Genomic DNA, 12,898 nt, shown 5'->3' with positions numbered 1-12,898 from the left:
ACGAAATATAGACAATTCATTAAATAAGGAATCATTGTAGTTGTAGGTTTTCTTATTTAGGCGCGCTAAAATTGGGGAATTAAATATTCTTCCAGATCTTTTATAACGCAAATCACGCACATTCATAATTATCGTCGATTTCATTTGAAATTTTCCATACTCTGTTTTTGCGATATACTCTATTTCAACCTTTTTTCTGATCTCACAAATCAAAAACGACTAAATCTTTTACAATACTTCTGCAACAAACACAATTATGTCGAAAATCTCAATTAAGCTATAACTGAATGGGAATTGGGATAGCTATGGCAGATTTAGAGAATTTTAGGTCGATGGCATTGTAGTCGATGAGGATGCGAGTTATAGTCTATTGATTTCTACAATAGTACAGCAATTAATGATCGATACATCCGAAAAAATTATAGAAATCAAATACATTGTCAACGAGCATTGTCCTCCAATGAAAATTAGGAACGATATAGGTGTTCGTGTATACATGGAGACGAAAAAAGAAAACAAAAATTTAGGATCATATCCGCTATGTATAACTGTTCGCGATTTCAATATGGAATTGAGTATCACCAATGAGAACACAGCTGCAGGTGTGTGATGTTAATTTTTCTATCAAATTCTGGTTGTATGTCAATGTACTACACTTTATCTACATTTTATCTACAAATAAACTACATGTCAGAGTAAATATATATCAGTATGGATTTTCATAATATCTACAAAATTTCTACACATTTATTCTACAATAAATCTACATATCATTTGAAAAATTAATATGAAATACAGAATTTCAACCTTTCTACAAATTATCTACAAAATTTCTACAAACTATTCATAACAGTATTTATATTTATTTTCATGCAAGTTCGTCTGGAACACTAAAGTTACTTGATATGCCAACATCTCCCGTTATAGAGGAATATGAAAGTATAATAATAACAGATAGTACACCAAGTTCTATTGAAGTAGGACAAGTATACCAAGACAAGAAAATAATTGCAACTGCAATGAAGCACTATTCTGTCATGCACAAGTTCCAATTCAGGGTTAAAATATCTAGTGCTAGAAGGTATTAACATATGAATGGTCAAAGATCATTATTTTTTTAATTTTGTAGTTTATTTGTAATTTTTTACTTCTTCAGTTTTTTCTTGTGATAATGTTTATCAGAATTGTAGATGAATTGTAGTTATGTTGTATATAGATTGTATAATGTGATCGTTTAAGCTAAAACAATTTTTTTTTTCTTTTTAAATCTACATTTTAAACCAGTGCTTAAATTGTATTTACTTTGTAGCTACTGGCTGATATGTGTTGGTGAAAGTTGTACATGGCACTTCAAGGCAACTAGCATAAATGATTCTGCAATGTTCAAGGTCAGAGATTTCAACAGCCAACACACATGCTCTTTAATGGACAATACATTCATACAATGCAAACCTACTGCCATGGTAGTTGGTAGCATGGTTATTCCAAAATATTCTGATCCTAAGACAATTTACACACCAAAAGACATACAATTTGACATGTTGTCTGAACACGGCGTGAATCTAACCTACATGCAAGCTTGGAGAGCAAAGGAAAATGCTTTACAGTTTTTGAGAGGTCATCCTGCTGACTCCTACAGCAAATTGCCTAGTTATTTGTATATTTTAGAGAAGACTTATCCGGGGTCTGTAGTTAAATTAAAGAAGACGGATGATGACTGCTTTTTGTATGTATTTGTTGCGATTTGTACGTCAATTAGTGGTTGGGAATACTGTAGGCCAGTTGTAGTAGTTGATGGGACCTTCTTAAAGTGTGATAATTCGGCCAGTCGTTTCATGAGTTACCACTCCGCTTTCCCCTTTTCTGCTTCTTTATGCTTTGTTTATCCGAGTTATGTGATGTCGGGTTGGTCGGATCGAATCCGAAAGGAATTAGGTAAGGTTTGAGACACTTAGTCTCTTTTGAGGGATCTTAAGTTAGAAAAGTCAACCGGATGTTGACTTATGTGTTAGAAGGCCCGAAAGTGAATACCGATGGTTCGGTTAGCTTCGGGAGATGATTTGTGACTTAGGAGTGTGAACGGAATGAGCTTTGGAGGTTCGGAGTAGGTTTAGGTTTGAATTGGTGAAGTTGATATTTTGGCGATTTCGGTCGATAGGTGTGACGACCCAAGGGGTCATCACTTGCTTTCAGTTGATTTCTGTGTCTCCAAGGCCTTGAAAACCTCATTTAGATTCACCTCGAGTTGCATGCGCAATCCGAGCGCGTAGCCGGAAAGCTTAAATATGAAATTCTTTGAAAAATAATAAAATTTGGTTATAAAATGAGCTAATTTGACTTCGGTCAACGTTTTGGGTAAACGGACCCGGACCCGTGATTTGACGGTCCCGGATGGTCCGTAGGAAAATATGGGACTTGGGCGTATGCCCGGAATCGAATTCCGAGGTCCCAAACCCGAGAAATGAATTTTTAAGTGAAATTGTTTTCAGAAATTTGTTTAAGGAAATTTAAAATGAAAACTAATTAGAAGGTGATAGTATCGGGCCCGTATTTTGGTTCTGGTGCCCGGTACAAGTCTTATATATGATTTGAGTCATTCCTGTGAAATTTGGTTAAAAATGGACGTCGTTTGACGCGATCCGGACCTTAATTGAGAAATTTGATGTTTAAAAGAGTTTTGAGAAATTTCATTGATCTCAAGGTTTAATTCGAAGCTCGTGATGTTATTTTGGTAATTTGATTACACGAATATGTCCGTAGGATATTTTGAGGGTGTGTATACTTGGGTTGGAATTTCGAGTGCTCGGGTGAGTTTCGAGTAGGTTCTGGGATGCCTTAGGCTTAGAAAGTCAGATGTTGCAGGTCCAGGAAATTGCAGGTCTCTGAACCCTTTAGTGTCCGCGAGAAATTGCATGCGACCGCGGACGGGCCAGCGCGGCCGCGGTCGCCTTTGTGCGGAGCGTGGTGGAGGCTATGCGGCCGCAATCGCCTTTCTGCGGTCTACACAGGGTGCTGAACTGCAGGTCATCAGGGAGGCCTGTGCAGCCGCGGTCTATTTGATGCGGTCCGCACAGGGGGTCTGAGAGGGGTATAAATAAACGGGAATTTCAGTTATTTTTCACTTTTCAAAACCCCAAAAATATAAGAGGCAATTTTTCGAACAACCTTTCTTCTCCAAAACGTTGGTAAGTGATTTATAACTCATTTTATTCACTCCTTAACATCTTTTAACATGATTTCAACTTCAAATCAAAGATTTTCATGGGGGAAATTGGGTGTTTTGGGTAGAACCTAAGTTTTTCTAAAATTGGGGATTTGGACCTCAATTTGAGGTCCGATTTCAAAACAAATTATATATTTGGATTCGTGGGGGAATGGGTAATCGGGTTTTGGTTCGAACCTCGGGTTTCGACCACGTGGGCCCGGGGGTGATTTTTGACTTTTGGGTAAAACTTTAGAAAACTCATTTTCATGCATTGGGGTTGATTTATTTAGCATTTATTGATGTAATTAGGTAACTTGTGACTAGATTCGAGCGGATTAGTGGTGGAATCGAGGGGTAAAGCTATAATGGAGACTTGAGTGGTATTCAAGGCATCGATGTAAGTGTTTGGTCTAGCCCTAGCTTGAGGGATTAGGAGTTGAGTCATATTTTCTACTTGCTTCTTGTTGAGTACGACATATAGGCATGGTGATGAGTATCTATACGTTTGTGTCAACCATGACCGTGAGTCTTAAATTGAAAGTTGTTGTATTCTTAAATGACACTTGGGTGCTTTACTTAATGATCTTCTTTGATTGAGCATTTTCAATAATTGAACTGAGTACAAGCTAAGTTGAGATTGGTTATAGCTGATTCTCCCTTGCTGGGATGACTATTTCAATATTGTTGTTCCTTTGCCGGGAAAATTATTACATTGTTGTGTTCCCTTGCCGGGAAGTCATTTAATTGATTATTTTCCCTTGCCGGGATTCCTTGAAATTGCAAGATAGTATGAAATGGGAGCGGGTGGTACGCCTACCATAAGATATTATGAAATGGGAGCGGGTGGTACGCCTACCACAAGATATTATGAAATGGGAGCGGGTGGTACGTCTACCACAAGATATTATAAAATGGGAGCGAGTGGTACGCCTATCACAAGATATTATGAAATGGGAGCGGGTGGTACGCCTACCACAAGATATGAGAAATGGGATCGGGTTGCATGCCTGCAACAAGATGGAAATTGAAAGTGAAAGTTGTCTTTACTTTTCTTTATCTATGTTAGAAGTTATATTGTTAGCTTCCTTGTTATCTCTTGTTATTTTGCTTTGTCAGCTACCCCCGAAGCATGTTCCCCTTCCCCAGCTTTAATTGTTTATTATCTGTTTACGTTTCCGCCATATATTATATAACTACACAGGTTTATCTGGAGTCTAGTCCTAGCCTCGTCACTACTTCACCGGGGTTAGGCCAGGCACTTACCAGCACATGGGGTCGGTTGTGATGATACTACACTCTGCACTGTGTGCAGATCCCGGAGCAGCTTTCAGACAGTAGTTTGAGGGCTTCCTTCAGTCCATCCGAAGACCCAAGGTAGACCTGCAGACGTTCGCGGGCCCTGACGTCTCCCTCTATCTCTATTTCTTGTTTCCTTTATCTCTTGCTCAGGAACAGTACTATGTATTTTCTTCAGACATTGTATGTAGTGACTCTTAGACAGCCTGTGGTACTGTGACACCAGATTTTGGGGTATTGAAATTTAAAAGTGGTAATAGACGTAGCTCTAAGCTTTATAAATGTTGAATTCCGCCTATTTCCTAACTTCCGCTTTATTTATATTGTCGCCTTATGTTTGTTTTAAAAGAAGTAATATGAAAAGGTAGTAGATAGTTAAGGGTTGGCTTGCCTAGCTCATATTAGTAGGCGCCATCACGACTCCCGAGGGTGGGAATTCCAGGTCGTGACAAGTTGGTATCAGAGCTCTAGGTTACATGAGTCTCACAGTTCACAGACAAACTTAGTAGAATCTGAGGGATCGGTACGGAGACGTCTGTATTTATCCCCCAGAGGCTACAGAGTTAGGAAAACTTCACATTTGTTCTTTCTTATCGTGCGGTTCTATTTCCCAATACTAATTGAATTTCTACTCCATTCTTTCGCAGATGGCGAGAACACGTGCTTCCTCATCTACTGCTCAGCAGCCCGAGCCCCCAATAGCTGCTTCCACTAGGGGCAGAGGGCGAGGGCAAGGTCGTGCTAGAGGCCAAGGTAGGGGCAGAGTTCAACCCCGAGTAGCAACACTAGTGGCGGAGCCTCAGGTTGATTTTGAGGAGGAGGTTCCGGCCCCAGTAGTTTTGGTGGGCCCAGCTCAGGTCCTAGAGAGGTTTATTACTACCCTAGTTCATCAGGATTCTCTGGTCCGATTAGTGGGCCTCATGGAGAGTGTCACTCGGGAAGGCTTGCTTCCTGTAGCACCAGCCATCTCTCAGGCTAGAGGATGGGCTCAGACTCCTGCTACACGCACTCCGGAGCAGGTAGCTCCACCGATTCAGACTCCAACGGTTCAGCCAGTTGGAGCAGTTCAGCTGGGTGTCACAGCTCAGATCGATGATGGAGCGACGATGTCTGTCGATGCTTTGTGGAGGCTAGATAAGTTCACCAAGCTCTTCACCACTACTTTCAGCAGTGCTTCTTTTGAGGATCCCCATGATTTTCTATATAGCTGTCATGAGGTTCTTAGGAACATGGGCATTGTTGAGACCAATGGGGTCGATTTTGGACATGAGGTACACAGTTTACCTCACGTAAACCTGTATCTAGGAACATGAGGTTCTATATACCTGTATCTATCATTTTGGACCGAGGTACGCAGTTTACCTCACGTTTCTGTAGAGCAGTTTAGCGAGAGTTGGGCACTTAGATTGAGTTGATTACAGCATTTCATCCTCAGACGGGCAGGCAGTCCGAACGGACTATTTAGATTTTGGAAGATATGCTTCGAGCCTGTGTCATTGACTTTGGAGGCTCGTGGGATCAGTTTTTGCCTTTAGCAGAGTTTGCCTACAATAATAGCTACCAGTCGAGTATCCAGATGGCTCCTTATGAGGCTTTGTATGGTAGGCGATGTCGATCTCCGGTTGGATGGTTTGAGCCGGGGGAGGCTCGATTTTTGGGTACAGATCTGGTTCAGGAGACCTTGGACAAGGTCAGGATCATTCATAATAGGTTTCGTACGGCTCAGTCCAGGCAAAAGAGTTATGCAGACCACAAGGTTCGAGATGTGGCTTTTATGGTTGGTGAGCGGATATTTCTCCGAGTGTCGTCTATGAAGGGCGTGATGAGATTCGGGAAGAAGGGCAAGCTTATCCCTAGGTTCATTGGTCCATTTGAGATTCTTGATCAAGTGGGAGAGGTGGCTTATAGACTTGCATTGTCGCCTAGCTTATCAGTCGTACATCCAGTATTTTATGTGTCCATGCTTCGGAAGTATCACGGCGATCCATCCCACGTGTTAGATTACAGCACTGTCCAGTTGGACAAGGACTTGTCTTATGAGGAGGAGCCGGTGGCTATTCTAGACCGGCAGGTCCGTCAATTGAGATCGAAGAATTTTCCTTCTGTTCGTGTTCAGTGGAGAGGTCAGCCTCCTGAGGCATCGACCTGGGAGTCCGAGTCCAATATGTGTAGCCGTTATCCTCATCTTTTCCCCGACTCAGGTACTTCCTTCTTTTGTCCGTTCGAGGACGAATAATTGTTTTAGAGGTGGAGAATGTGACGACCCAATGGGCCATCACTTGCTTTCAGTTGATTTATGTGTCTCTGAGGCCTTGAAAACCTCATATAGAACCACCTCGAGTTGCGTGCATAGTCCGGACACGAAGCCAGAAAGATTAAATATGAAGTTCTATGAAAAATAATAAAATTTGGTTATAAAATGAGCTAATTTGACTTCGGTCAATGTTTTGGGTAAACGGACTTGGACCCGTGATTTGATGGTCCCGGAGGGTCCGTAGGAAAATATGGGACTTGGGCGTATGCCCGAAATCGAATTCCAAGGTCCCGAGCCCGAGAAATAAATTTTAAAGTGAAATTGTTTTCAGAAATATTTTTAAGGAAATTTGAAATGAAAACTGAATAAAAGGTGATGGTATCGGGTTCGTATTTTGGTTCCGGCGTCCGGTACAGGTCTTATATATGATTTGAGTCATTCCTGTGAAATTTGGCTAAAAACGGACGTCGTTTGACGCGATCCGAACCTTAATTGAGAAATTTGATGTTTAAAAGAGTTTTGAGAAATTTCATTGATTTCGAGGTTTAATTCGATGCTCGTGATGTTATTTTGGTAATTTGATTACACGAATATGTTCGTAGGATGTTTTGAGTTTGTGTCTATACTTGGGTTGGAGTTTCGAGGTCTCGGGTGAGTTTCGAGTAGGTTCCGGGATGCCTTAGGCTTAGAAAGTCAGATGTTGCAGGTTCAGGAAGTTACAGGTCTCTGAACCCTTTAGTGCGGTCCGCGAGAAATCGCGTGTGACCACGGAGGGGCTAGCGCGGTCGCGGTCGCCTTTGTGCGGAGCGCGGTGGAGGTTGTGCGGCTGCAATCGCCTTTGTGCGGTCCGCACAGGGTGCTGAACTGCAGGTCTTCAGGGAGGCTTGTGCGGTCGCGGTCCATTTGGTGCGGTCCGCATAGGGGGTCTGAGAGGGGTATAAACAAACGGTAATTTCAGTTATTTTTCACTTTTCAAAACCCCAAAAACATAAGAGACTATTTTTCAAACAACCTTTCTTCTCCAAAACGTTGGTAAGTGATTTCTAACTCATTTTCTTCACTCCTTAACATCTTTTAACATGATTTCAACTTCAAATCAAAGATTTTCATGGGGAAAATTGGGTGTTTTGGGTAGAACCTAGGTTTTTCTAAAATTGGGGATTTGGACCTCAATTTGAGATCTGATTTCAAAACAAATTATATATTTGGATTCGTGGGGGAATAGGTAATCGAGTTTTGGTCCGAACCTCGGGTTTCGACCACGTGGGCCCGGGGGTAATTTTTGACTTTTGGGTAAAACTTTAGAAAAATCATTTTCATGCATTGGGGTTGACTCATTTAGCACTTATTGATGTAATTAAGTTACTTGTGACTAAATTCGAGCGGATTGGTGGTTGAATCGAGGGGTAAAGTTATAATTGAGACTTGAGTGGTGTTCAAGACATCGAGGTAAGTGTTTGGTCTAACCTTAGCTTGAGGGATTAGGAGTTGAGTCATATTTACTACTTGCTTCTTGCTGAGTACGACGTATAGGCATGGTGACGAGTATCTATACGTTGGTGTCAAACATGACCGTGAGCCTTAAATTGAAAGTTGGTGTATTCTTAAATGACACTTGGGAGCTTTACTTAATGATCTTCTATGATTGAGCATTTTCAATAATTGAACTGAGTACAAGCTAAGTTGATATTCGTTATAGCTGATTCTCCTTTGTCGGGATGACTATTTCAATATTGTTGTTCCCTTGCCGAGAAAATTTTTACATTGTTGTGTTCTCTTGCCGGGAAGTCATTATATTGATTATTTTCCCTTGCCGAGATTTCTTGAAATTGCAAGATATTATAAAATGGGGGCGGGTGGTACGCCTACCACGATATATTATGAAATGGGGGCGGGTGGTCCGCCTACCACGTGATATTATGAAATGGGAGCGGGTGGTACGCCTACCACAAGATATTATGAAATGGGAGCAGGTGGTACGCCTACCACAAGAATTATGAAATGGGAGCGAGTGGTACGCCTACCACAAGATATTATGAAATGGGAGCGGGTGGTACACCTAACACAAGATATTATAAAATGGGAGCGGGTGGTACGCCTACCACAAGATATGAGAAATGGGATCGGGTTGCACGTCTGCAACAAGATGGAAACTGAAAGTGAAAGTTGTCTTCACTTTTCTTTATCTGTGTTAGAAGTTATATTGTTAGCTTCCTTGTTATCTCTTGTTATTTTGCTTTGTCAGCTACCCCCGAAGCATGTTCCCCTTCCCCAGCTTTAATTGTTTATTATCTGTTTACGTTTCCGCCATATATTATATAACTGCACAGGTTTATCTGGAGTCTAGTCCTAGCCTCGTCACTACTTCGATGGGGTTAGGCCAGGCACTTACCAGCACATGGGGTCAATTGTGCTGATACTACACTCTGCACTGTGTGCAGATCCCGGAGCAGCTTTCGGACAGTAGTTGGAGGGCTTCCTTCAGTCCATTTGGAGACCCAAGGTAGACCTGCAGACATTCGCGGGTCGTGGCGTCTCCCTCTATCTCAATTTCTCGTTTCCTTTATCTCTTGCTCAGGAATAGTACTATGTCTTTTCTTTAGACTTTGTATGTAGTGACTCTTAGACAGTCTGTGGTACTGTGACACCAGATTTTAGGGTATTGAAGTTTAAAAGTGGTAATAGACGTAGCTCTAAGCTTTATAAATGTTGACTTCCGCCCATTTCCTAACTTCCGCTTTATTTATATTGTCGCCCTATGCTTGTTTTAAAAGAAGTAATATGAAAAAAGTAGTAGATAGTTAAGGGTTGGCTTGCCTAACTCACATTAGTAGGCGCCATCACAACTCCCGAGGGTGGGAATTCCGGGTCGTGATAGTAGGCGAGATTTTGATATAGGGATCGAAATGGAATTCCGAGAGTTGCAGTAGTTCCGTTGTGTCATTTGGGATGTGTGTGCAAAATTTCAGGTCATTCGGGCATGGTTTGGTTGGGTTTTTTATCAAAAGCGTAATTTGGAAGATTTTAGAAACTTAGGCTTGAATCCGATGTGTTTTGGGTGATTTGATGTTGTTCGAGGTGTTTTGATGATTGAAACAAGTTTGAATAAGGTTTTAGGATATATTGGTGCCTTTGGTTGAGGTATCGGGGGGCCTCGGGTGAGTTTCGGGTGGTCAACCGGATCATTTTAAAGTGTGAAAAATTGTAGATTTTGAGTTCCAGTAGTTGCAGACATTTTGGTCTTCGCATTCGCGAGAGGACCCTCGCATTCGCGAAGAGTCTGCTGAGGGAGGTGGAAGTTTAGCCTTTGCGTTCGCAAAGCAGGTGATGCATTCGCGAAGGGCTGCGAGGTTGTGCATCGCGTTCGCGGGCGTGTAGTCACGTTCGCATAAAAGGAATTGAAAGGTCAAGCTTAAGTGGAAAATAACCCATCGCGTTCGTGAAGGTTCATCTGGGAAAAGCATCGCGTTCACGTAGGTTATATCGCATTCGCGTAAGAGGATTATGGTCAACATTATTTTGTGCTTCACGAACGCGAGGCATTGACCGCGTTCGCGAAGAAGGAAATTAAGGCCTGGGAAAAATGTTTTTAACTCGTCTTGTCCGCGATTTTGGGGCTCATTTCCTCCATAGTTGGTCGTTTTTGGAGATTTTTGAAAGAGATTGAAGAGGGGTTTGAGGGGAATCACTTGGAGGTAAGATTCTTAGACTAAAAACTCGATTATTATGTGAATTTCACCTAGAAAATCATGGAATCTAATCCTAAAATTGAAGAACTAGGGCTTGAAATTGGAGACCAAATATTTGGGATTTGAAGGGTCAATTGTGGATGAATTTTGATGTTCTTGGTATGTATGAACTCGTGGGAAGATAAGGAATCTATTGGTGTAAAAATTTCTGAATTTAGAGACGTGGTCCCGGGGGGCGGGTTTTGGTAATTTCGGGATTTGTGCCCTTTATTGATTGTTTTCGCTTGGGATTCATTCCCTTAGCATATTTTGACGTACTCGTTCTGATTTTGGATAGATTCGACGCGAGTGGAGGCCGATTCGAGGGGAAAAGGCGTCGCGAGCTAGAGATTTAGCTGGTTCGAGGTGAGTAATGATTGTAAATGATGTTCTGAGGGTTTGAAATCCTGGATTGCATATCGTAGTGCTATACTGAGGTGAGGCACACGCTTGATAACGAGCGTGGGGTCGTGCACTATTGGGGATTGTGACTTGGTACGTCCCGATTGATGATTTTACTGCGTGTTTGATTAAAAACTATTTGCTATCATCATTATTTGGGCTGAATGCCATATTTGGGCCTAGTGCCAACTATTTGAATCCTTCGGGAATTTTTATTGATATTTCCTCACTACTTTAACTTTATACTTGAACTCAGTCATGTTATTTTCCACTATTTTACTGCTCAGCCATGTTTACTCAGTTTTCATACTTAAATGACATTTCAAATGATGTTTGGGCTGAGAGACATTGTTTTACTATTGCCCGAGGGGCTTGTGAGGATTTTTGACTGAGTAAGGCTGAGGGCTTATGATGTGAGGAAACACTGATACTGATTTGAGGCCTAGGGCCTGAGATATGCATGCCACGAGGTGGCTTGATTGATATAGGGCCGAGGGCCTAGTTTTATGCCACGAGATGGCTTGTTATTGCGCTTGGGCCGTAAGAGGCCCCTCCAGGAGTCTGCACACCCCAGTGAGTGCGGGTACCCATTGTGATGTGAGATTGAGTTCGAGGGGTTGTTATTATTCTGAGATGTTGCCCGATGGGTGAACTTCTATTTGTTTACTTTACCTTAATTACCTGTCAATTTCTTGTTTATGTGTTGAAAGAGGATTTTACTTGACTTTCCACTGTTTTACTGGTTTTAAATGGTTTTACTGTTTCATTATAGAATGCCTTGTGCCTTACGTGTTTTCTTACTTTCAATCGTTATTTACATTTGTTACTCACTGAGTTGGAGTACTCACTTACTCCTTGCACCCTGTGCGCAGATTCAGGCGTGGCTGGTTCTGCTCCCGAGTGCTGATTCCTTCAGCTTTAGGCGGGCTTTCAGAGATTACTAGGTAGCTATTGACATCTGCAGCCCCGTGTCTCTACTCCTTTATCGCTCCTATTTCCTTTCAGACAGTTGTACTAGTTATGGATTTACCGAAATTGTATTATGACTTATAGATGCTCATGACTAGTGACACCCCGGTTAGGGTTGTGCATGGGTGTTCTTCCGCGTATTTATGTTATCGTTGTTATTTTCTGATTTATTTTATCATGTTTAGACCATTTCTTAAATGCTTAACTGTTAATAATTGGAAAATGGGAAGTGACGACTGGTCTTGTCTTCACGAGAGGCGACATCACGACCGGGTCCGGGTTAGGGTCGTGACATAAAGCCAGCATACAGGGGAATAATGCTAACAGGTACAATGGATGCAACAGGTATTGAAGTTTTATTGTAGAAATATTGTAGCTTATATGTTTTTTGTAGTACTTGCAGATTTATTATAGAAAAGTTGTAGTTTGTATATATATGTCTTCTTCTGCATTTTTCCTGCAGCCAATTAATTGCTTTTTGTCATATAATGTAGGTACCATATTACCATTGGCATATGATGTTGTTGATTCAGAGAATGACGCATCATGGAAGTGGTTTTTTGAGCAATTCAAACACGCATATGGTGAAAGACCAAATATGTGTGTTGTTTCAGATCGGAATGAGAGTATCTACAATATATAGATACAACTTTGCAGAGTATCTACAACTAGATATTTACAGAGTATCTACAACTTTGCAGAGTATCTACAACTAATAGATAGAATATCTACAATTAATAGATATAAAACTAACAGAATGTTTCCATTTGAACTACTATACTGGATAAGAAAAAAAAACTAAGGCTACTATAATTGTAGCGCAAGTCTGCTACAATTAAAACAACAAAAATTGTTCAAAAACTTGTCTACCATCTTTCTTCTAAATTAGCATCAACTAAACAATTGTACTACATGTTCCATACAAAACATTACAACTACTTCTTCTTCCTCTGGACTCGTATTTTCTCATTCAAAGCTGGTGCACCTTTTCTCCTTGCCAATTTGCCTGTCACTTCACTATCACTAATTGCCCCATGCTCCTGC

At 41.3% G+C, this 12,898-nt stretch overlaps 1 protein-coding gene across 1 annotated transcript; it reads left to right on the top strand.

Moving 5' to 3' along the window:
* The first annotated feature begins 905 nt into the window (after nucleotides 1-905).
* On the top strand, nucleotides 906-12,497 carry LOC142180739 (uncharacterized). The gene is made up of 4 exons (XM_075252805.1): nucleotides 906-1,081; nucleotides 1,183-1,197; nucleotides 1,310-1,746; nucleotides 12,349-12,497. The coding sequence occupies exons 1-4, from the start codon at nucleotides 906-908 to the stop codon at nucleotides 12,495-12,497; spliced, it is 777 nt and encodes a 258-aa protein (XP_075108906.1).
* Nucleotides 12,498-12,898: the final 401 nt, after the last annotated feature.

The sequence above is a fragment of the Nicotiana tabacum genome, chromosome 5, assembly GCF_000715075.1.
Source record: "Nicotiana tabacum cultivar K326 chromosome 5, ASM71507v2, whole genome shotgun sequence".
Lineage (NCBI taxonomy): Eukaryota > Viridiplantae > Streptophyta > Magnoliopsida > Solanales > Solanaceae > Nicotiana > Nicotiana tabacum.
Note: the sequence above shows the minus strand (reverse complement) of the source record. Positions and strands in the feature narration are given on the sequence as shown.

Excerpts from the sequence above, each read along its gene's own strand:
- LOC142180739 (XM_075252805.1), top strand. The coding sequence starts at position 906 with ATGCCAACATCTCCCGTTATAGAGGAATATGAAAGTATAATAATAACA. Across the intron at positions 1,747-12,348 it reads GTATGTATTTGTTGCGATTT|GTACCATATTACCATTGGCA; the intron begins GTACGTCAATTA and ends CATATAATGTAG.